A 24,954-nucleotide genomic window follows, 5' to 3' on the forward strand; every position below is an offset into this window, starting at 1 on the left:
GCTTCTGGGTCTCACTATCTGCCATGATGTTTCCTGGGAAAGCCACATTTCCAAACTGGCCTCCAAAACCAGTCGCCGACTGGGAATCCTTCATTGTGCAAAGTCCTTCCTCGGCTGACCTGAGCTCCTGACCACATACAAAGCTTTAGCCCACAGCCTGATGGAGTACTGCTCTCCCCTCTGGGCTGGTGATCCTGCCTCTCGCCTTTCTAGGCTTCATGCTGTGGAAACCAATGCATTTAGGATCATTGGTATCTCCCGTGATGAGGCTGTCTTTGGGCCTCTCACTCTCTCACCACAGGCAGATTGGTGGTCTTTCTGTCTTCAACCGTCTCCTTTCTGGTCTTGCCCCCCCCCACCCCCCGCTCCTGCTGTATCTGTGATATGTCCCCACCATATTTCCTCAGAGCGCTCAAGGTCCGCCAACAACCTACTTCTGGTAAAACTACCAAAATAATAAACTCCCACCCTCACTTCAATCCCATTTTTCCCTCCAGCCTTTCAAAACAGCTGTTCACCTCCACCTCTTATCTTCCCTCATCCAAGTCCTCGATCTTTTCTACCCCCTTTAATCCACCCCAAACCCACCACCTTCAAATTCCCTGCTTTCCTTCCTGAAAGTCCCTGTAATGTCCATCTTGTACACCCCATGTTTCCCACCCCATCCCTCTCCCTTCGACAGATCTCCTAATGTTTCTATTCCACACTGTTTTGTCCTTCCCTCTCCTGTCCCTCTTGTCTCATTCCCCCCTTGCTGTATGGTGTGTGTAAGCTCTCATACGAGCCTCGACAATGTATACAAAAAAAAAAGAATCTCAATCAGATCCCCTCATCATCACCTCTTTTCTGATGTATAAAGTCCTGTCTCCTTCCACCATTCCTCATAGCTTCGTGGAACTTGGCTTGGAATCAATCTTGTAGCTTGACATGGACCCTCTCCATGGTAGCAATGTCCCTCCTCAGATGTGGTGACCTCAACTGCACACAAACATCTGCATGAGGTTTCATGAAATTCCTTTGCAATGTTAAGAAACTCCCTCTTTTGATATGAAAATTTATTCCCTCATGAACACAACATTAAACTTGATTAGCTTTACCTATTGTTACCTGGCACTGTCAGGCCAGGTCACTTATGGGGGCATGCGCTGGAGCAGCGCGACACTGCATCCACTTTCCGCCGGTACTCCAGGGGCCTCCGTCTGGCCATCCCCCAGGCAGATGCCTGGCCCATTCCCATCTCCTTGAGATGCTGATCAACCTGCTGCAACCACGAGGCACGTGGTCGGCCCATTGGCTGCTTCCACTCACGAAGCCCCCTCACTGAGAGAATCTGGTGAGCAGGATCAGCGTCAGGAAAATGAGCCACATGTCCATACAGCCACAGCTAATGCTCACGGACTATGCAGGTAACAAATCTCATTTGAGTATCAATCGGCAACCGCTCATTGGACGCAAAGTCTGACCAGCGATAGCCAAGGATTCTCTGAAGAGACCTGGTACCAAAGGAATTCAGTCTCCGTCTCAGATCCTTGGTCAGAGTCCAAGTCTCACATCCGTACAACAAGACTAGAAGCACTAAAGATCTGAATAATCGGACTTTTGTCCTCCTGCACAGGTACCGACACAGCGCCACACCCCATGATCCAGTCAATCCATGACACCCCAGGCCCGACCCAGATGTCTGTTGACCTCTGGCTCACAGCCAGCAGAGACATGAATATCACTGCCAAGGTAAGTTAATCTCTTCATGACCTCAACATCCTCACCACAAATAGGTACAGACCGGATAGCAGCATCCAAGATGTCATTGCAAGCTTGGATCTTAGTTTTAGCCCAGGAAACCCATAATCCGAGTGGCTCTGACTCCTCATTCAGCACTTCGAGGGCCCCCAAAAGGATATCCAGAGTTTCTGCAAAGATGACTGCATCATCTACTAAATCAAGGTCAGAGATGTTGACATTCCCAAACAATGCACCGCAACTTGATCTCTCCGACATCCTCCCCAGAATCCAGTCCATACAAGCGCTGAAAAGTGTGGGGGCCAGTACACACCCCTGACGAATACCAGTGACAACTGGAAATAAGTTGGAGATGGCATCATTACATCTCATGGCACTTTCAGTACCAGAGTATAGTTCAGACATCAGATTGATCAGTTTTGGTGGCACCCTACGAAAACCACGTTCACTGAATCGAACGCTTTGCAGAGATCAACATCGGCTGCAAGCAGCCCCTGCTGAATCTCTCATCTACATTCATTGAGGACCCGAAGGGAAAGGATACGGTCAATCGATTAGCTCTTTGATGGAGAACGCCAGACTGCTCTGGACGCTGGTGCTGAAGCAAATGGTGGCGAACCCTATCAGGAATTATTCAAGCAAAGACCTTGCCTGGCGCTGAGATCAGCGTCACCCCTCGGTAGTTGTTGCAGTCCTGGCGATCACCCTTCCTTTTCCAGAGAGGGACAAGGGACAACATGAATACAACGTTTCCACCAGCCTTGAGAAGTTCACCATGGATGGCACAGATCCCAGGAGCTTTACCCCATTTCAACTGGTTCACCGCAGTCCATGTTTCTGCAGACGAAGGTGGATCACAGTTAATTGAGGGTTCAGCAATGGGGATAGTAACACCCCTGACATCCCACTCAACAGCTGTTGTGTCAGCCTGGTAAAGCCGATCAAAGTAACCGGCACAGCGCACCTTCACTTCACACTCCTTTGTGAAGAGCCCACCACCATCCACTGTAACGGCATTACACGGAGGGACGGGCTTGGAGGATTGCAATGTGTGAATTCCCCTGTAAGCAGCATGAGAATCACTTGACCACAGGTGATGCTCTACCCCCTCACAGATTCCTTACACATAGGCCTCCTTGTCCACCGTCAGCACACGTACAATTTTACACCTCAACTCCCTGAACAGCTCAGCTCTGCCATTAAGCCTGACCCTGTGACTCTCGTCATTGGGATCCAGTATCTCTTGAGAGACAAAATTCTTCTTCGTCCAACGGTGAGTTTCAAGACATTCACCGCTACAGCAAGGATGGTGGTCTTGAAGGTGCTCCACAACTCTTCAGGATTCCCCAAAGCACCCAGACCCCCCAAATCCCCACTCATTTTGGAATATATCTTTCAATCCTGACAAATCTCATACTGTCACTATCACCTTTCTGAAAGGACAGTCTGGCAAACCCTCGTATTTTCTTTCTTCACAATCCTCTTGAGGAAGTTGTCGTTCAAACTCCTGGACCATCTGGCAAAACCTCCTATAAAACTCAATTGTAAAGAAGGTAAAACAAAAACTCACTTATAAAGTTTGTTGATTTGAATTCCTGGAAAGTTCTGCTGCTCTTCGTCTGAACTGTTCCACTGATACTCATCAGACATGAGCTTTGCCAACTTGTAAACTAACCTGGTTGGTAGAAACTTTATTTTTCAATCTAAGATATGACACTGAAGAACAAACCCATTTGTCTATGAAATCTGATTTCATCAACCATTAATTCTGGTCCATAACCACACCCAAAGGACTGAGAGAGCTCCTCTCTTCTGAGGGTTCTGAGTGAGGACGTCACTGGTTCACCTGACTACATACAGACCCATCCTGATCAAGATGTACCTAATAGGACACCAGTTCGGTCTACTTCATCACTGTGCCCCACAGCCATGGAAGCGCTTCTCGATGATTTTTTCCAAACACTGCATCTTGGGGAACAAAACGACAATCCGTGCGACCACAGTTCTTTTTGACACTCTTGTTGTTTGCTTACAAACATGTTCACCCTCCAGCGAATCAGATCCAGGCGCAATATCTTCATGTGTGGAGTAACACTATACTTCAGGCCAACTAGTTCCTCAGACTGTTGTTCTCCAGTCATCTTATCTATGGCCTGTTTTAAAGCCTATACCGTCTTTTCTGCCAGGCCTTTGGTCGCCGTTGGACTTGAGCCGAAGTCGAGTGATGATCTCCATTTTAAGTGCAACACCTTTATGGAGTACTGCTCTTCCCTTTGGGTTGGCGCCCCTGCCTCACACCTTGCTCAGATTGATGCCATGAAAACCAAGGCTTTCAAGATTATTGGAATATGATGAAGCTGAGTCGATGGGTGGATCACTTTCCCATTGTAGACAGGTCGGTGATCTCGCTGTCCTCCACTGCCTCCTTTTGGTGTTGCACCCACTGCTCTTTCCATTCTTTGTCCCCCCCGCCTCCCAGGTTGCTGCAGGAAGCACGTGGTACAACATTGACTCCCTACGAGTGAAATTTCTAAAATCTAGAATCACTGCTCACCTCCACACATCCGTTCCTCTTTTTTCCTGCCTTTGGAACCAATTTACACATTCTCTTCAATCTGACTCTTCCATCCAGATGTTCAGGACAGCTGTTCACCACTATCTCAGATCATGACTTTCTCATCCAAAACCATGATCTTTTCCCTCCCACCCTGTACCCTCCTCCCCCTACCCAGGTCCACCTCATTCTAAATTTCTAGCTTTTCCTTCCTGAGTGTTTGCTTCTGTATCCATCCTGTACTCCCCATGCAACCTCCCCTACCCCTCATTCCTTCCCCCACCCATTATCTGTATGCCTGGTGTTGGCTCAATGGTGTGGGTGGCGGGCTTTGGATCCGAGGGTCCTGAGTTCAAATCCCCCTCAGCTATTGAATTAATACCCGATTGGGTTAACTCGGCCTGTCATCCTTCCGAGGTCAGCAAAATGAGTGCCAATATGCTGGTATACTGTGTCGGAGTGGTAACCTGTCCAGGATTGTGCCCACTCGCCAAGGAGACTGCTTAAGCAGCACCAACGCTCTGCACAGAGTATGATCCCAATTTCCTCCTCCATTATCTGTCCAAGTTTTCCTCAATTTTGTCCTTTAACCTGGCTATTGGTATCCCCCCCCCCACCCACACACACACACCTCTATTGTTCCCTCTGTTTTGTTGCGTCCTGATCTGTTCATTGTTCTAACTCTTTCATGAGCCTCGACTATGGACATAAACAAGAATTTTTTAAAGCCTGTATCATCTGCGATCAATGACCTGGGAGTACCCTCCTGTGGGAAGGATCTCAAGACCTTTCCTGTGTTTGTTGTTTATTTCATATCTCTTCAATTCAGCTCTGTTTATCTCACACCAGGAGTGAAGGACTTCACCTCCATCCAGGAAGCAGTGAACGAGTTTACAGGGAAGACGTGCGTGCGCTTCATTCCACGAACGGACGAGAAGGATTTCATCAACATCCAGGCCTTGGGCGAGTGAGTGCAACAGGAAGAGCAGAGTGCAGGGATATGGGACATCTTTATACCTGAATATCAGGTTCTTAGGTTTCAAATGAGATCATGATCTTGGAGGGTTTTGGTTCTAACCTCATGTTGACCTCCTTTTCCTCATCGCTTCAACATCTTCACTTTTATATTCATTCGGGTAACTCTCCAGCTGTAGTTGAAGTTCAGTTATTGTTCATCCTCGTTGAGTGTTTTTCCTTCTTTTTAAAGATCCTGGTCATTTATGGGACGTCGTGGTGGAGCCCAGTGTCTCTCCCTCTCTGAGCCGGGTGCCGTACAGAAGGGCACGGTGCTGCACGAGTTCATGCACGTGTTGGGGTTCCACCACGAGCACTGTCGGCCCGACCGGGACCAGCACATCCAGGTGTTGCAAAATAACATCCAGGAAGGTGAGAGAAGAAGAGGCGTTTGGTTGTGAATTGAGTAGTTTTGCAGCAACCACTGTTGTTGATATTTTTGGTGATTCCACACATTTTCACCATAATTCAGGAACATCCCTGATTTGTCCCCTTGGTGCTTCGTTCAATCCATTAAGCATTGCTGTGACATCACACACACACAACAGTAGCTTTACATTTTAATTTAATTCTACAAAACCATTTGTAAAATATTCCTTTATTTGTCACATTCTTCATGAACATTAATCATTACTTTAATACTTTTGTAAAATGAAAACTATTTCCTGAAAACTGTTTTGTAGAACATCGTCACAACTTCAGGAAGCTCAAGTCAGAAGAAAAGATCTTTGGCCTTCCCTATGATTATGACTCCATCATGCACTACAGCATGTGAGGTTCTCTTCTTGGTCGTTATACAGATTCTTCTTCATATTCTCATATCATCTGCTCACAGCACTTTGATTATAATTTCCAATTAGAGATGTATTTATCCTTCACTAACATTTGAGGTAAACAAATGGAAAGTTCAATCCATATCTTGTTATATTAAAATAGGTGACATCTGTACCAGTGTGTGTGTGTGTGTGTGTGTGTGTGTGTGTGTGTGTGTGTGTGTGTGTGTGTGTGTGTGTGTGTGTGTGTGTGTGTCTGTCCTCCCTAACTCCTAAACCATGTAAACCATGTAACCTCGCTGCCTGAAACTTTGCACGCACACGAGGGGAACTCCAAGGAAGTGCATGAGTGGAAAGTGAAAACTGGTTTTTGGATTAATTAAAACATCCCTTTTGAAGATAATTAACGGCCATATTTTATTATGAGGCACATCGTCGGCCACCTGGCTCTCAGGGGTCTTCAGGCACATCCTGTGTTTCCTCGCTCGGGTCTGAAGCTGCCGTCTTTTGTGGCCTACTCAACCATGCCTTGACTTGGAACACGCCGCAACGATTTCTTCACGATAAAGTTTTTTTTTTTACACTTTCCTCACTCCTATTATCCAATCCCTGTTCATCATCGCCCCAAATCACTGGATACATTGCAATGCTTATAAACACCAGGAGATGTCAGTGTTCATGGCTTTATTTCATTTCCACACGTGCCATTACCTCGAGAATCTCTTAAACGAAGCCAAATTACAAATTTTACTCCAGAAATGAACTTAGCAGCAGTTCTGATGCTAAAAAGTGTTAATTTGTCCAATTCGGACATTGTTTGGGAGTTTCCAGGTGAATAGTTTTATCGACGGCATTTGGTAATCGTTTGCCAAGCCAGGTGTTCTGTTGGAGTGCTTCCTTGAGTGCTTAAACCACTTGCCGAGCGTCCCACAGTCGATCGCGGTACAGTTCATGTCACTCGTGTGATTGTGTTTGTTGAAAGCCTCATTTTCTCATACGATCATGTGATTCATGTTCTGAATAATTTATACTTTTGTTACCTCCACCACCAAAGGTGAAGGAGGTTATGTTTTCACCCCTTTCTGTCTGTCTGTTTGTTACTTGCAAAATCGAAGATTTTTCAAGTATATTGGTCAGTTCTGTCTGTCTATTTGTCACTGACAGGGGACAATTTAAAACCAATCTACAAGAAACTTCACCACATGGTAGTTTGTCATAAGGAAGAAGCCTATTGTTTTTGAGGTCAAAAGGTCAGCATAGGCCCAAGGTCAACAACTAAGGTGGTTTTTCTAAAACCTCAATTTTCCTCCAATTGACTTGAAATTTGAAGAGGATATATATTTCAGGTCACTGAATTCAACCACCAATTATTTCTGAGGTCAACCTAAAAAAAAAGGACAACATAGGCCAAATTCCAAAGGACAACATTGGCCAAAAAAGAGAGGACAACATCAGCCAAATTTCTAAAATTGTCAATTTTCATCCAATTGACTTGACATTTGAAGAGGACTTGCATATTTGGTTATTTAATTCAACCACCAATTATTTTAAAGTCAAATTTGTTTTCTGGATTTTGCAAGTATCATGCGCTGCATGACGTCTTTTGCAAGTATCATGCGCTGAAAACGAAAGATTTCGTAAGTATATTGATCGCTTCCGTCCTCTGTTTGTGTGTTTGTTTGTGTGTGTGTTTGTTTGTAGGCACGATAACTCGAGAACGGAAGAAGCTACCAGTGTCAAATTACACCACATGATTCAGGAGGGTGATGGCTAGTGCTGATTAGATTTTGGTCAAAATTGGTCAAAGGTCAAGGTCACAGTGAGGTCAAACATCCAAAACATGATAACTCAAGAAAAGTTATCCCAGTTATTGTTGATGGAGCGTGAGTTTGGAAGATCGAGGTAAGTTCGGCGGAATTTGTATGTCAATTTGTCGAGTTATGGCTGTTTTAAAATTTTCAGTGCTATAAAATAATATTAAATAATTCCGTAAATTCCTGTGGAGAAATGGAGTATTTTTGCTTCAGTCGACGTTACAAGTTCGTTTTAACTTCGATTTTAATTTTGTCTTCGGTTTTTGCGATCGCTGAGGACGCTTAAAACTCGGTTGTCGAAATTCTGGTAAAAATCGGATCTTTTGGAGACGTTTTAAGATTGTATAAAAATATTTCACCCGCCGCGTCACGGTTCGTCACGTGGTGAGGTTTTGTGTGTGCGCACTGACGTCATCGCGCTCACCCCGGCATCCTTTCGAGTTGGGGGGGGGGGAGCGTCGAGTGTGACCTTTACGTTATGTTAATCTGCGGTAACTCGAGAATGGAAGACGCTACCAATGTCAAATTACACCACGTGATTCAGGAGGGCGAGGGCTAGTGCTGATTAGATTTTGGTCAAAATTTGTCAAAGGTCAAGGTCACAGTGAGGTCAAACATCCAAAACATGATAACTCGAGAAAAGTTACCCCAGTTATTGTTGATGGAGCGTGAGTTTGGAAGATCAAGGTAAGTTCGGTGGAATTTGTATGTCAATTTGTCGAGTTATGGCTGTTTTAAAATTTTCAGTGTTGTAAAATAATATTAAATAATTCCGTAAATTCCTGTGGAGAAATGGAGTATTTTTGCTTCGCTCGACGTTACGAGTTCGTTTTAACTTCGATTTTAATTTTGTCTTTGGTTTTTGCGATCGCTGAGGACGCTTAAAACTCGGTTGTCGAAATTCTGGTAAAAATCGGATCTTTTGGAGACGTTTTAAGATTGTATAAGAATATTTCACCCGCCGCGTCACGGTTCGTCAAGTGATGAGGTTTTGCGTGTGCGCACTGACGTCATCGCGCTCACCCCGGCATCCTTTCGAGTTGGGGGGGGGGGGGCGTCGAGTGTGACCTTTACGTTACGTTAATCTGCGGTAACTCGAGAAGGGAAGAAGCTCCCAATGTCAAATTACACCACGTGATTCAGGAGGGCGAGGGCTAGTGCTGATTAGATTTTGGTCAAAATCAGTCAAAGGTCAAGGTCACAGAGAGGTCAAACATTCGATTTTTGATGGTTTGGTACAGAATCGTCATATAAACTTTTGGTTTGCGTCGCTACCTTCTCTAGAGACAGCTTTTATTAGACAAGGTCAGAGGTCAAGTTGACGATTTCGTAAGTACCAGTCTATGACTGCTTGTTACGAAATCTAAAGATTTCGTAAGTATATTGATGACTTCCGTCATCTGTTTGTTTGTTTGTTTGTATGTTTGTTACTTACGAAATCTAAAGATTTCGTAAGTATATTGATGACTTCCGTTTCTGTTTGTTTGTATGTTTGTTTGTTTGTTTGTTTGTTTGTTGGCACGATAACTCGAGAATGGAAGAAGCTACCAATGTCAAATTACACCACGTGATTCACGAGGGTGATGGCAAGTGCTGATTAGATTTAGGTCGAAATCGGTCAAAGGTCAAGGTCACAGTGAGGTCAAATATTCGATTTTTGATGGTTTGGTACAGATAACTCGAGAACAGAAGAAGCTACCAATGTCAAATTACACCACGTGATTCAGGAGGGTGATGGCTCGTGCTGATTAGATTTTGGTCAAAATCGGTCAAAGGTCAAGGTCACAGTGAGGTCAAACATCCAAAACATGATAACTCGAGAACGGAAGAAGCTACCAATGTCAAATTACACCATGTGATTCAGGAGCGTGGTGGCTAGCGCTGATTAGATTTTGGTCAAAATCGGTCAAAGGTCAAGGTCACAATGAGGTCAAACATCCAAAACATTCGATTTTTGGTGGTTTGGTGCAGAAACAACGTAGAAACTTGTGGTTTGCGTCGCTCCCTTCTCGAGAGACAGCTTTTATTAGACAAGGTCAGAGGTCAAGTTGCCGATTTCGTAAGTACCAGTCTTTGACTGCTTGTTTGTTTGTTTGTAGGCACGATAACTCGAGAACGGAAGAAGCTACCAATTTCAAATTACACCACGTGATTCAGAAGGGTGATGGCTAGTGCTGATTAGATTTTGGTCGAAATCGGTCAAAGGTCAAGGTCACAGTGAGGTCAAATATTCGATTTTTGATGGTTTGGTACAGATAACTCGAGAACAGAAGAAGCTACCAATGTCAAATTACACCACGTGATTCAGGAGGGTGATGGCTCGTGCTGATTAGATTTTGGTCAAAATCGGTCAAAGGTCAAGGTCACAGTGAGGTCAAACATCCAAAAAATGATAACTCGAGAACGGAAGAAGCTACCAATGTCAAATTACACCACATGATTCAGGAGCGTGGTGGCTAGCGCTGATTAGATTTTGGTCAAAATTGGTCAAAGGTCAAGGTCACAGTGAGGTCAAACATCCAAAACATTCGATTTTTGATGGTTTGGTGCAGAAACAACGTAGAAACTTGTGGTTTGCGTCGCTCCCTTCTCGAGAGACAGCTTTTATTAGACAAGGTCAGAGCTCAAGTTGCCGATTTTGTAAGTACCAGTCTTTGACTGCTTGTTTGTTTGTTTGTAGGCACGATAACTCGAGAACGGAAGAAACTACCAATTTCAAATTACACCACGTGATTCAGGAGGGTGATGGCTGGTTCTGATTAGATTTTGGTCAAAATCGGTCAAAGGTCAAGGTCACAGTGAGTTCAACATTCGATTTTTGATGGTTTGGTACAGAATCATCGTAGAAACTTCTGGTTTGCATCGCTACCTTCTCTGGAGACAGCTTTTCTTAGACATGGTCAGAGGTAAAGTTGACGATTTTGTAAGTACCAGTCTTTGACTGCTTGTTTGTTTATTTTTGTGCAGGATATCTCAAAAAGTTTTCGATGGATCCGGATGAAATTTTGTGGACAAGTTCGATGTCTGACAAGGACGAACTGATTCGATTTTGGTGAAGTTCCAGCTCCAGATACGACTACGAGAATTTTTAAGTGATTCCTCACCATTGAGAGATGGCGCTAAAAACTCTCTGTAGCATGACATCTCAAAACGTTATGATGGATTCGGATGAAACTTCGTGGACATGTTGGGTGTGTTACATGGAAGAACTGATTCAATTTTGGTGAAGATCCAAATCCAAATTTGGATATGATAATTATTTAATTTTTAATGTGATTCTTCACAATTGGGAGAAAGGGCCAAAAATGATATGTTGCATGATATTTCAAAAATGTATTTTGCCTGATATGTTCTCGTGGATCAGGCATTACGTGGCGGATGCTTGCGCTCTACAGAGTGCCCTTCTTGTTTTTTTTTTTAATGTTATTATGTTCTTTAAATTTTTGCCAGGAATGCATACCTTCCATGTAACATTATTCTCATGGGAAAAATTAATTTGATTTGCACTTTTTTGCACAACCCTCGGCTTTTTGCGAAAGCATTCTGAGCATTCAGTGAGAACTTCCGGTATAGTAGACTAGCAAAGGTATCTGGCATTGATAGGCAATGCTGGGTTCCTCTTCCCACCCCTTCCCCTGCCTCCTGTCACCCCACCCCCTCCCTCTGGACTCCCACCCCTTGCTCATGACAGGTAGTGACTTGTGTGTTTACAATTATGAATTGTGAGAAAATGACTGTTTAAAACCCAGTGAGGTGTATCTTGGTAAAAAAAAAAAGTGATCCGATAAAGTTTTGGCATGATTAACTTTGGGAGCTCAGAGGAGTAACATCACAAACAAACTTCTCATTCATCTTTGTGGAGATTTTATTCCACGTAGCAGAATAAAAATATTCAATTGAAGTCGATAACGTTATACTCAGCGACGCCTTTTAGAAAATTACTCGCAGAGCCTCCTCTCTTCGCTGATGGACCAATTAGTCGTCCGATTTGCAAAAATTTTTGATTGAGAAGGAGAAGGAAAGGAAGACAAATTTACCTGTGCATAGAGTTCGTTAACCTCTCACCCCAACCCCCTCCCCATCCCTATCCTCACATCCCGCTCCTCTCCTCCCTCCACTCTGCACCCCCCCCGCCCCCTACCTCCCACTCGTCCTGATGTCTTTTCCTGCCAGGAATCTCACAAGTTTTAAGAGACCTGTCCGTTTTTATCCCCCACCACGTGGCGGAAGGGGGATATTGTTGTCACCCATGTCGTCCGGCTGTCCGTCTGTCCGTCCGGGGTGTCAACATTTATAGCTGTGAGTGCGATAACTCATAAACTGTTTGCCATATCGATTTGAAATTTGGGTCACACATGTACCACCTGAAAAGGAAGAACCCTATTGATTTTGGGCATAGCCGGATCCAAGATGGCCGACTGGGGCGGCCATCTTGAAAAAAATGTTTTTTTGCCATATCGATTTGAAATTTGAGTCACACATGTACCACCTGAAAAGGAAGGACCCTGTTGATTTTGGGCGTGGCCGGATCCAAGATGGCCGACTGGGGCGGCCATCTTGAAAAAAGTTTTTTGTAATAGTCATCTCCCGTTTATCGCGGGGGTTACGTTCCAAACCCCCCCCCCCCCGCGAGAAGTGAAAATCCGCGATGAATGGACGCCTCCCCAAAGAATCGACTCGTCTGGTCTGGTCGGCTTGGCAGTTTTCAGGTTCAAGGTGCCAGAGATCGACTTGTCTGGTCTGGTCGCCTTGGCAGTGATCGGGTTCAAGGTGCCGGAGATCGACTCGTCTGGTCTGGTCGATTTGGCAGTGATCGGGTTCGAGGTGCTGGAGATCGACTCGTCTGGTGTGGGCTTGGCAATGATCGGGTTTGAGGTGCCAGAGATCGACTCGTCTGGTCTGGTCGGTTTGGCAGTGCTCGTCCAACCGCAGCAAACCTTTTTCCTTCCTGAAGCATATATCGAGCACCTTAACCTTCTCCTGGAGCGTCAGGACCTTCCTCTGGCGCTTCAGTTCCTTGCCAGAAGCATTAGAAGGTGCAGGCGTTTGGGCGGTTCCTTGCCAGAAGCCTTAGAAGGTGCAGGCGGTAGGGCTTGGAGAATAAACGTATAAAATATTCGAAGTTCACAAGCGAAACTTTGTCTCGTGCGTTGTGTGACTGGTCGAGCACCACGCGTTATAATTTATTGCTTAAATAATTTATATTTTATATATTATTACCGCGATATACCGAGGGAATCCGCAGAAAAAAATTAGTTAGGTTCCAAGGGAAAACCCGCGATGAACCGGGGGCGCGATAGGTGTACCGCGATATAGCGGGGGATTACTGTAAATGTAAAACCGCTTATCTGATTTCAATTATTTTTGGTTACTACGTTCCTCACCCCTGGGGAACTTTTTCGAGATGTTTACCAAATGGTGTCGTTTCCAATTCACCTCCCTCATTATCTGGAATATGTATGACCTTTTTCATTCAATGGCAGGGGACTCCCCATCTCTGATGGTATATTTTTCTTTTTTTCTGGGGGTGGGGGGGCGGGGTGGAGAAGGAAGGAGAACAAATTTACCCATACGAAGAGTGCTTTCACATCAGCGTTGCCCAGGTAAAAAAGGGAAATTGCAAAACCCTTTGCCACCACCACGAGGTGGTGCTACATGGCACACATTTATATCGAGAACTTACACCCCCCACATCCCCACACCCGAGCGTGAGGCCTTGGCCACATCGCCTCTGTTACCCCCCCCACCCCACCCCACACACACACACACACACACACACACACACGCACGCACACACACACACACACACACACACACACACACACACACACACACACACACACACACACACACACACACACACACACACAGTTGTACTTGCACCCCAGTTTTGGAGTTTGTAACTTAAAAGATGTGGCCGTGCATCAGGAACAAATAAATTTTCCACGGAGGAGGAGAGGGGGGCGGGGGCGAGAGACAGACACGGACACGGGCACGGACACGGACACGGACATATATTTATATTTAAAGCCTGGTGTTAGCTTCGGGGTTAGAGTGGCGCTTAGGATCCTTGGGTCCTGAGTTCAAGCCCCGTTGGCAAATGAATTAATACACCAGGGGGTTGACTCAGCCTGTCGTCCTTCCGAGGTCAGCAAAATGAGTACCAGTGTGAACAGGTAGAGGGGCACTGCATCAGCAACATCGTCACACTTCCAAGAAATGATAGCTATCCTGGTAGCCAAGCTGCCATATGCAAGAAGAAGATGCATATATTTAGATATATATATTATTTTTTTTTCACCACATATATTTTATGATTTTAATGTCATGTTTGCTTCCGTTTGAGGAATGGAAAAAAAATGATAAAGAAGTCGCTCTATGATGACGTCATATGCAGCAACCTCTTTTGTTCCAAACATGGCACGGAAGCAAAAAAAAAAATCAAATTAAAGACTTCGATGGAACAATCTGAATCACCCTGAATCACCTTTTCAACCATTTTGACGTTATTTTACTTTCATCCTGTTTTCTTCCTCCTCTTCTCCTCATCCACAACACCACAATTTCCAAAATGTGTTTTTTCCTTGAACTCCAAGATGATAACAATTGGAGCAGTTTAAGGATGTTTTTATTTCAATGGGAAATTATCACCCTTCTTGGTACTGATGATCGGCTGGTCTTCCCACATCCTTCTCCATGGTGACCATCCTGTTCAGCTCCATGGTGATGATGGCATTGTGTTGCTTCCTCTCTCCCTCTAGAACGGCTTTTGCAAAGAATGAGAAGAGACCCGTGATTGTCCCGTTGGTACCAAAAGTGATTGGTCATGGAAATTCTCTGAGTGGCTTGGACGTGGTTCGTATCCACAGCATGTACAAAGGTGAGTGGTTCATTTATAAAAAATTTGGGATTGTTGAAATAAATTGCAGTTTTCACTTTCTAGTTTTATTTTATTAGTGAGTTGGTTTGGGTGCTATTTCATTGTCTGGATCTGTCTTGGTATGATCAAACTACACTGAAAGCTCCCATTGAGAACAGTATTTCAGGAGGTCCAACAGTCACAAGCTAGTTCACCTGAAGACCACATTATGTGCACATCTTGGGGTTTGGGTGTAAATTGGGGAAATATAAAATGAGGAAATGAAGAGAAGAAAACCCACCAGTCTACTTTCATATTCAAGCTCTTGACAGTTTACAATCCATTGAAATCTCAGACTCCACCATCCATCTATCCATCTATTGGGACCATACTCTGTGCAGAGCGTTGGTGCTGCCTTAGCCATCTCCTTGGCAATTGGGCACAATCCTGGACGGGTCGCCACTCCGACACAGGATACGAGCAAGCTGGCACTCATTTTGCACACCCTGGAAGGATGACAGGCAGAGTCAACCCCACCTGGTATTAATTCAACAGTCGAGCAGGATTTGAACTCAGGATCCTGGGATCCCAAGCCCACCACCCTGACCATGAAGCCACCACCAGGCATACTCCACCATAAACCATGAATATATTTTCAATCTGGCTGATAAAGCTCTCCCCACAGATGAAGGAGAAAATTTATGATTGAAGTTTTTGGTTTTTTTTAACAAGTGAGGGATTCAGTTGGTTTTTTTTTAACCTTGTACACAAATTTGGATTTAGTACAAGTGAAGGATTCACTCTTCAAAGTGATCGACAAGGTTTTAAACTCTTTTAATAAGTTTTTATGTGTCGGATTTGATAGAACATTCTTTTCCAAAATAAATACTCAAGTTTTCATTGTTTTGAGAAGCAGAAGTTGAAGGATGCTGTTAATTTTATTTTCATATTTTATTTTATACTTATGTATCTTTTTTGTGGGATAATGTTTCAACAGGTTAAAGGTATTCCCATGGGTGGGAATTGCAGCAGTCTACTCATGGAATTATTAATTTTCTGTGAATTTTTATTCATGTCAAAACTGATGAAGGAGAAAAAATTAGGATTAGCGAAAATATTATCTCATACACATCGTTATATGGATTATATTTGTGTGGTTAACTATAATATTTTTGATAGGCAGCGTCACAAGATTTATCCAGATAACCTGATTGTAAACCAGAGTGGTAATGATTGTACAGTTGTTGCATATCTGGACGTGTTGGTTGGAGTTGGACAGAATGGTTTTAGTACAAGTGTGTATTATAAAGTTGATGATTTCAGTTTCCCTGTTGTCTTGTACACCTTTACAGGTAGCAAAGTACCAATTAAAATGTGTTCCAATGTCTTTTCATCTCAGCTACTTGGATTTGCAAGTATTTGATCAGTAACGGATGATTATGTGGAACATGCTGAGGTTTTTTTCCATCATGTGAAACAGAGGATAATTGGCTGATTGTTTGATCAGGACTTGTGAGAATGTCTTCAGACTCCATCGTCAACTTTTATTTAAGTTTGGTTGGTTTTCATGTGAACAACTTCCGATTGCATTACATTTGATATAATTCTAATAATAATAAATTCATTATTTTAGTGAGGTAAATTCTTCAATTAATATCATCGATTAAACATATATCTATATATATATCGATATATATATATATATATATATATATATATATATATATATATATATATATATATATATATATATATATATAGTATTAAATAATGGAGGGATGTTGATAAAAAAAAAGAATTATTATTTATAAAATACTTTGTCATCAAGAAAAAGAGCAATCAGAGATTGTAGACCCTCACGAGGACTTCTTTTGTGTGTCGTTTGTGCACTGGTGTGTTATGTAATTAATAAGAGACATCATAAGAACTTCACCGTTGTAACTGCTGGCAGTGATGGTACCAAGACATCCCGATTTGATGCAACCCCGCTTTGATCGGACACCTGACCCTGACCTATGACGTTTTAAAAATTATTATTCATTATTCATTTGAACTTATAATGGGATTGAAATATTCAATTCAAATCAAATGGTTGACCAAATAGGTACAGTCCTGCATTGGAGTAATCAGAAGGAACCTGAACAAGCAAAAAGCAAAGATGAAGTCATTAGGAGGAACCTGGATAGGATTCGCAGGAATTCGCCCCTTTATAGGAACTTTTCTAGAGAATTACTTGGTTCCTCTGAAGAACACAAGGGTGGTACAGCATGCACACGAGAAATTTTTTGAATGTGCCTTCTTTTCTATCATCTGGCATTTTCTACAAGCTATGCAATATCCCTTCTTTTCTATCGTTTGCCACATGACACATACCACATAAAGGAGCCTTTTATGTGCTCCTGGCATTTTTCCCATGAATGGAACGGTTTCTCTGTATTACATGCAGTATTCCATGTTTCAGCCAGTTTTCTTGCAGAATTAGAGCACCTGAAAAACTGATATTTTTTCCAAAGTCCACTTTTACGGTGTCCCTAATTTTTGCTCTGTCCCTAATTATGCAGCTGCGGGAAACTTTGAAAGCTCAACAGGTGGCCTCCTATTCATTTTCAAATTTTCACGAGCTTTCATGGAACAGTTCTTAAGTTATGAATCATCACGTTTGACTATTTTACTGCCGGAGTCAAAATTTTTCCATGTCCAACTTTTTGGGTTTGCTCCTATGAGCAATAACTAGCAAAAAAGCAAAAACTATGGCACAGAGGTGGAATTTATTTTGAAAGCCATTAGTGAGACGTATTGGCCGATGTTTGTTCCAGGTTTCAGCTCGTTTCAATGTGGAGCCTTTGAGATGTGAGCGCCACCACATTTCGGGCGGACGGACAGACAGATACCAACGTTAATTTTTGAGGGTTTTTGTTAAAAACTCAAGAATGCAGAGACGGACATTGCTGAAATTTGGAACATAATATCTCGACATACAAAGGATTTACTTCTGAAACTTGCGGCCGATTTCATCCACTAGAAGCTGATAAACGAATTTTCAGTCCCTGCATTAAAGTTGCACACAGGGATGCTTCTCACTTCCCTTGATTCACACTTCTCTTTATTTCTGATGAATGTGTTGATGATTCAATGAGTGTCTACTTTATGGATGGTGTCTCACTGTTTGAATGGGTACATAATTCACGGATGGTGATTAATTGGTTGACTCGTTGAATGGCTATGTAATTCAGGAATGGTGGCTAATTGACTGACTGGTTGAATGGGTACATCATTTGTGGATGGTGAATAATTGACTGACGACTTGACTTGGTACTTACTTTTGGATGATGATGAATAATTGAATTTGTTCGTGCGTACTTTGTGAATAGTTTCTGACCAGTTGAATGAGTATGTAATTTGTTGATGGTTTCTAGTTAATTGTAATTTTGTACGTACTTTGTCCATGATTAGTTGGCTTAGCATTCACTTTTCAATGATGACAAATTGAATGAATGAGTCCGTTCAATTGTCGATGACTTATTTGATGCACAAATTAATTGATCTACCAATACTTATCCATAAATGATGGATAGTGCTGCCCTCCGGTGGAACCAACCAGAATTGCATGATGTTTCTGCCAGTTATTTGTGGATGATGCGTCGATCGTTGAACATGAGCAAAAACTTGCAAGAAAGCAAAAACTATGGCACTTTGGTGGAATTTATTTTGAAAGTCATTAGTGAGACGCATTGTCTGATGTTTCTCCAAGTTTCAGCGAGTTTCAATGTGTAGCCTTTGAGATATGAGTGGCAACACATTTTGAGTGGACAGACAGACAGACAGACTGACAGACACCAACGTTGATTTCGAGGGTTTTCGTTTAAAAACTCAAGGTTGCGGAAACGTACATTGCTGAAATTTGGAACATATTACTTTGACTTGCAAACGATTTACTTCTGAAATTTGCAGCCAATTTCATCCAGTAAAAGCTCAGAAACAAATTTTCAGTCTATGTGTTAAAGTTGTACACAGAGAAACTGTTCCATGTGAAGGGAGGGGCACTTCGTGCTTCCCCTGATTACCTCTACCACCAAAGGTGGAGAAGGTTATGTTTTCACCATTGTCTGTCTGTGAGAAGGATATGTCAAAATGTTGTGAACAGATTTGTACTAAATTGGGTGTATGACAAGGAGGCATTGATGAAATTTTGGTGAAGATCTGGAGAGGGATCCTGATCCGAGAATTTTATAAGAGATTTTTCACCATTGAGAGATCGGCCCAAAACGGAAAAAAACAAAAGCATGTTTTGGACGGATTTGGACGAAACTTGGTGGATGAGTTGGGCAGGTGACATGAACAAGCCATTTCGATTTTGGTTCAGGTCTGGATCAAGATCCGGCCCATCATTGGGATACAGAACGTAAACTGTTCAGCCTGTCAGAGGTATGCGCTCCATCGAGTGGCGTTCTAGTTGATGCTGTGGAAATTTGAGGTTGTGATTGGTTTGCTGTCATCATTTAACTGAAACCACTGTTTTACTTTTTTAATGCTCTATTTTTTATATTTATGTTTATTTCATCTCTACCATTTCCTTACAGCTGGTGGTGAACACAGGATGAGGAGTGTGTGGAAATCATTTTTGGATCACCTGGTAACTTCCTGAATATTTTTATATTGAATGAGGTTAACTTCTGGAATCTCCTGTTTTATAACTATTTAAAATAATAAAACTCTCATGTTTTATCAACAGGTAAGAGAAATGACGATGTTGCATAACATGCGAACCATGACTGAAGATGCCATGTAATGAGTTTTGTAAACTTTTAAGATCACAGAACAAATCCCCAAGAGCAGGATGGAAATGAAAGTATAAATGGAGAGGATTTGATGAACGATGATGAGACTTGATTATGTGTACAAATGTACTTCTGAGGTGAATTTGATGATGTGATGCCGAGCTTCCTGCAGTTGGATTAATTGTTAGGATGGTGGGTTTGGGATCCTCGAGCTGTCTGGTGTTGGCCTAATGGTTCGGGTGGTGGGTTTGGGATCCTCGAGCTGTCTGGTGTTGGCCTAATGGTTGGGGTGGTGGGGTTGGAATCCTCGAGCTGTCTGGTGTTGGCCTAATGGTTGGTGTGGTGCGGTTGGGGTCCTTGAGCTGTCTGGTGTTGGCCGAATGGTTGGGGTGGTGGGCTTGGGATTCTAGAGCTGCCTGGTGTTGGCTTAATGGTTCTGGTGGTGGGCTTGGGATTCCACAGCTGCCTGGTGTTGGCCTAATGGTTCGGGTGGTGGGTTTGGGATCCCAGCGTCCTGAGTTCAAATCCTGCTTGTCTGTTGAATTCATACCAGGTGTGGTTGACTCAGCTTGTCATCCTTCTGAGGTTGACAAAATAAGCACCAGCTTGCTGGGCTGATTGAGCCATTTGAGTATCCCGTGTCGGAGTGGTGACCCATCTAGTCCAAGATTGTGCCCAATTGACCAAGAGACTGCTTCGGTAGCCTCGACGCTCTGTACCGAGTGTGGTCCCAATGGATGGATGGATTATCTGAGGGATCCAAGTATGGAGTAACTTTAATGTCATTCATGTGAATCCCTGGCTTGGGCATGAGCAACAGTAAACAAGGAAAAAGGACATGGGATTTCACGGAGTGGGATTTCAGATTTCTTTGCGTTTTTGTGTTTTGCGGAATGAAGTGTTTTATGGTGGCCGGAGTGCAAATCCTGCCACCAACAACCTAATAAGAAGTAACCCAAATGCAGGAGGACGTCCGCAGACACAGTTGGGCACTAGATATGGATGGCCGTTGGCTCACAAGGAGCTCCTCCGCCCTTTGACAGGTTTTGTTTTTAATCCTGCTGGGTGTCCATTTCCAAACACCCTCCTCACCAAAAAACCTGGTGTGGTAGACGGTTTAGTCGCCGACAACCCTACCATGAAACAGGTTCGTGCAGGTTTACATGATAACTGCAGCAAGTCACAGATCTAATCTGGCCTGACCTGACATTCAGTCGACCACCTTGGATCACATCGTGAACATAATGATGTGTATATGTGTACCGTCGTTTGTGTTTGTGCCAAGTACAAATAACATCGGTCCATATAAGTTTGAGATGTGGTTACAGACGCGCGCGCATACACACACACACACACACACACACACACACACACACACACACACACACACACACACACACACACACACACGAAAATCAAGACCAAATCCATAAGCCCCCATTTCTAACAAAGTCCAATGTTGCCAATAACACAGTGGCCTGTAAAAAGATTGACCCCCTTTCCAATTATACCACATTTAGATGAATTACAGATAATGTGGAAACAACTTTTTTTAATTAACTTTTTAATTCAGATCTTAAGAGATCAAACTAAACACAGTCATAGTTGAAGAAGGTTACATGTCAGGAATACCTGCAAAAAGCATGTATAAATCAAAATTCACTGGATGTAAAAGTATTCATCATGATTTGCACCAATGACTGCTATGAGTGTTTGTGTGTTTGTCTCTACCAGCCTCGTACAGTGAGATGGTGAAATTTTTACCCATTCTCCCCATGAAAATTGCTCTCGTTCTGCCAAGTTTGATGGGGATTGGCAATGGATTGCAATCTTCAAGTCTCACCATAAATGTTCAATTGGGTTCAAATCAGGACTTTAACTGGGCCACTCAAGAACATTTATTTTATGATTACTCAGCCACTCCAGTGTGGCTTTAGCTTTGTGCTTCAGATCATTGTCCTGCTGAAATGTGAATTTCCGACCCAGTTTCAGATTCATGGCTGACTCAAGCAGGTTATGATCGAGGATTTTCCTGTACTTTGCACCGTTAATTGTCCCTTCTTATCCTAACAAGTTGACAGTCCCTACTGATGAAAAGCAGCCCCATAACAAGATGCTGCCACCACCATGGTTGACAGTAGGGATGGTGTTGATTGGGTAGTGTGCTGTGCTCACCTTGCACCAGAAATAACACTTTGAATTTAAACCAAAAACTTCAATGTTTGACTCCTCTGACCACAAAACGTTTCTCCACATGCCTGCAGTATCATTAAGATTCTTTTTTTCAAACTCCATTCAAGCTTTTAGATTTGTCTTTTTCAGGAATGGCTTCTTTCTTGTCACCTGTCCATTGAGGCCAGCTTTGTGACGGGAACGGGATATTGTTGATTGATGAACACTGACCCCAATCTCAGACATTGAGCCTTGCAGATCTTTCAAAGTCATTGTTGGATTGACAGTGACATCCCGAACCAGTTTCCTCCTTGTCCAGCTGCTGAGTTTGAATGGGCGACCTGATCTGGGGAGAGTCTGGGTGTTATAATACATCTTCCACCTCTTAGTGATGAATTTCACTGTACTCAAAGGGATAATGAGTGACTTTGAAATCTTCTTGTAACCCTCTCCTGAATGGTGCTTCTCCACCACTTTATGTCTGACTTCTTTGGAGAACTCCTTCGTCTTCATGTTTGTCTTGCTGGTTGACCAAGTGAGTTGCACCTTAAAACTCTTTAGATAATTGGAGGAGCTTAATTAAGTAAAATGAGCCCCCTAAGAACCATACCGGGCCTATTTTGATCTTAATTAGCTTAATTATTAAGTTGATCCACTGATTACATACAGGTGACGCATATTGTACTTATTTTGTAACCTTTCAAACAAATAATTTGCTCCTGAAATGATTTAGGGTTAATTAGGCAAAGGGTTTAAACATTTATGTTCATGAGAATCATCTGATTTTTCACTATTAATCAAACTTTTTCATATTTTATCCGCATTTTTTTTCGTCTTATCACTTTGGAGTCGTTTGTGAAGATTCTGTTTGTTAAGTTTGATCTAAAAGCATCATGAAAAAAGCTCAGATTGCATCAAAATGTGAAAACTTTGGAGGAGGGGATGAATGCTTTTGTGGTCCATCGTATCTCACTGAATCAGTGACCTCGATGATGAAAAGAAAAGAATGTACACAGGTAACTTACAGGTAATTTACAAGTAATTTTCCTGCTGAAGCTATGCCTGTATTTCCCTGTTAATAGAAGGAAAAATGAAATAAACAAAATATCTGTGGTTGTTTCATGAGGCGTTCAACAAGTTCATGGAATGAGATACAATAGTGCAAGAAACTCAACCTTTTTAGGTCATCTCTAACGAGGTGACCTAATATAACCATTCTCGATGTCCGTCTGTCCATACGTCCCATTTTTTTCTTCCGATTTTCTTGATCTTTGGTATGTCGGTAGATGTCAATGAGGGATGCACGACGGTATGACCTTTGACCCGATTGAACGTCAACGTCAACGTCACTCCAATGTTGCAAAATTGTCCATTTTCAAAATCTATCTCCTCTGCCGTTTATGATCCGATCTTCGAAATTCCTTGGGATTCTGAGAATATGGAACAATATCTAAATTTGCTCGGGCCGAGTTTTGAAATTCGTCCTGATTATCGAATCACGTGTCTTGAAAGTTGTAAAAATCGTCGATGTGATACGGTCAAAAAAAATCGCCCGATCTTGTTGAAACTTGGTATGTAGGTAGGGGTCGATGATTGATGCACGACAGTATGACTTTTGATACGATTGAAGGTCAAGATCAAGGTCACCAATGCTGTAAACTTGTGAAATCATCCATTGTCAAAATGTCTTCCGCCATTTATGACTCAGAAATGCGGGTTGATTTCTGAGGTCCGGTTTCTATCCTTTTGAAGACACATTGATCATAAATGTTCAAAATCAACCATTTTCAAAATCTATCTCCGGATAACTCAGAAATGTAGTTTGATTTCTGAGGTTTTTTTATCCTTTTTACTCCCGGGCTTTCGTCTGTACGTTGAACCAAAAGGCAAGACGACTTCGAAGCCATTCTAAGCCGATCAGAGATCCACATCTACAGAGCTTCAGAGATGACTATCACCCCTAACCGGGGGCAATTTTTAATCATCAAAATCTAAGTTTATTTCGTTTGTTCAGAAATAGTTTTTATCCAACGCCGCATGGCGGAAGGGGGATATTGTTGTCACCCAGGTCGTCCGGCTGTCCGTCCGTCCGTCCGTCCGTCCGGGCGTCAACATTTATAGCTGTGAGTGCGATAACTCATAAACTGTTCGCCATATCGATTTGAAATTTGGGTCACACATGTACCACATGAAAAGGAAGAACCCTATTGATTTTGGTGTTGGCCGGATCCAAGATGGCCGACTGGGGCGGCCATCTTGAAAAAAATGTTTTTTGTCATAAATGGAAAACCGCTTATCTGATTTCAATTATTTTTGGTTATTACGTTCCTCACCCCTGGGGAACTTTTTCGAGATGATGACCAAATGGTGTCTTGTTTCCAATTCACCTCCCTCATTATCTGGAATATGTATGACCTTTTTCATTCAATGGCGGGGGATTCCCCATCTCTGATGGTATATTTATTACATGTATTTCCTTGTACTTTAAATAATTATAAAATGTCGTTTAATGGACGATTATGAATGTCCCATTCCAAGAACTAATATGTTCATCAGAACATGATACAGATCAGGCCATCACCTCGTCCTATCACCTTTTTACCACGAGGGTCTTTGTACCAATATGGGGTTTGCAGACCAGGGTTCGGCATTCAATTCCTGAAGCTAATTACAGTTACACGAACAGTGCTGTTCAGCTGATTCCCTGTCATCATTTATTCTTCTCATATTAGTTGAAAGGTATAGATGACCTCACTCGTATCATCTCTATTTGATGTTAATTGAGTTTTGGATCTTGTGCAGAATGTACGATTATTTATATTGATGGTTGTCCCGTTAATTCCTGTTATCATTCAAACAGTCGCTCTGGAAAGCCTGCCTTGTTTATTTCAGATGACTCCGTGATATCTTGAGCACAACATCACACCAAATGGGAGACAACAGGTGTCACTCTCTGCAGATCAGGAATCAATGAGATACCAGTCTGATAATTGGAACATGTCTTTCAAACCGGATAAATACCAGTCTCAACTTGTCAATCCAGAAGGATCGTAAAATAAATTCACCTTTCTATTTCCAACACCAGCAAAGAACCTGGACTTAAAGATGGGAGGAAGAGGAAGATTGAAGTCCAAAAGTATGAGTCCAATGAGATTGAAATTTATTAATGAAGTTGTGATGATAAAAGAAATAAATATAATATAATAGCAAAAGCACATTCAAGGGATATCCATGATCTCTTAAGGATATA

The 24,954-nt window shown here is 42.7% G+C and overlaps 1 protein-coding gene across 6 annotated transcripts in view; it reads left to right on the plus strand.

The window, feature by feature from the left end:
* Nucleotides 1–24,954, plus strand: part of LOC147016459 (uncharacterized) — a 428,934-nt gene that overhangs the window by 370,809 nt on the left and 33,171 nt on the right. For 5 of the 6 annotated variants that reach the window (XM_085845134.1, XM_085845133.1, XM_085845135.1 and 2 more), the window contains exons 12-16: nt 5,144–5,261; nt 5,502–5,680; nt 5,992–6,079; nt 14,657–14,775; nt 19,335–19,387. In XM_085845134.1, coding sequence (XP_085701260.1) covers nt 5,144–5,261; nt 5,502–5,680; nt 5,992–6,079; nt 14,657–14,775; nt 19,335–19,387 — 557 coding nt within the window. The remainder of the gene's footprint in view (nt 1–5,143; nt 5,262–5,501; nt 5,681–5,991; nt 6,080–14,656; nt 14,776–19,334; nt 19,388–24,954) is intronic. The other variant, XM_085845137.1, reaches the window with a different exon arrangement.

This window comes from Eptatretus burgeri, chromosome 11, assembly GCF_056783735.1.
Source record: "Eptatretus burgeri isolate ZD-2024b chromosome 11, Ebu_testis_v1, whole genome shotgun sequence".
NCBI lineage: Eukaryota > Metazoa > Chordata > Myxini > Myxiniformes > Myxinidae > Eptatretus > Eptatretus burgeri.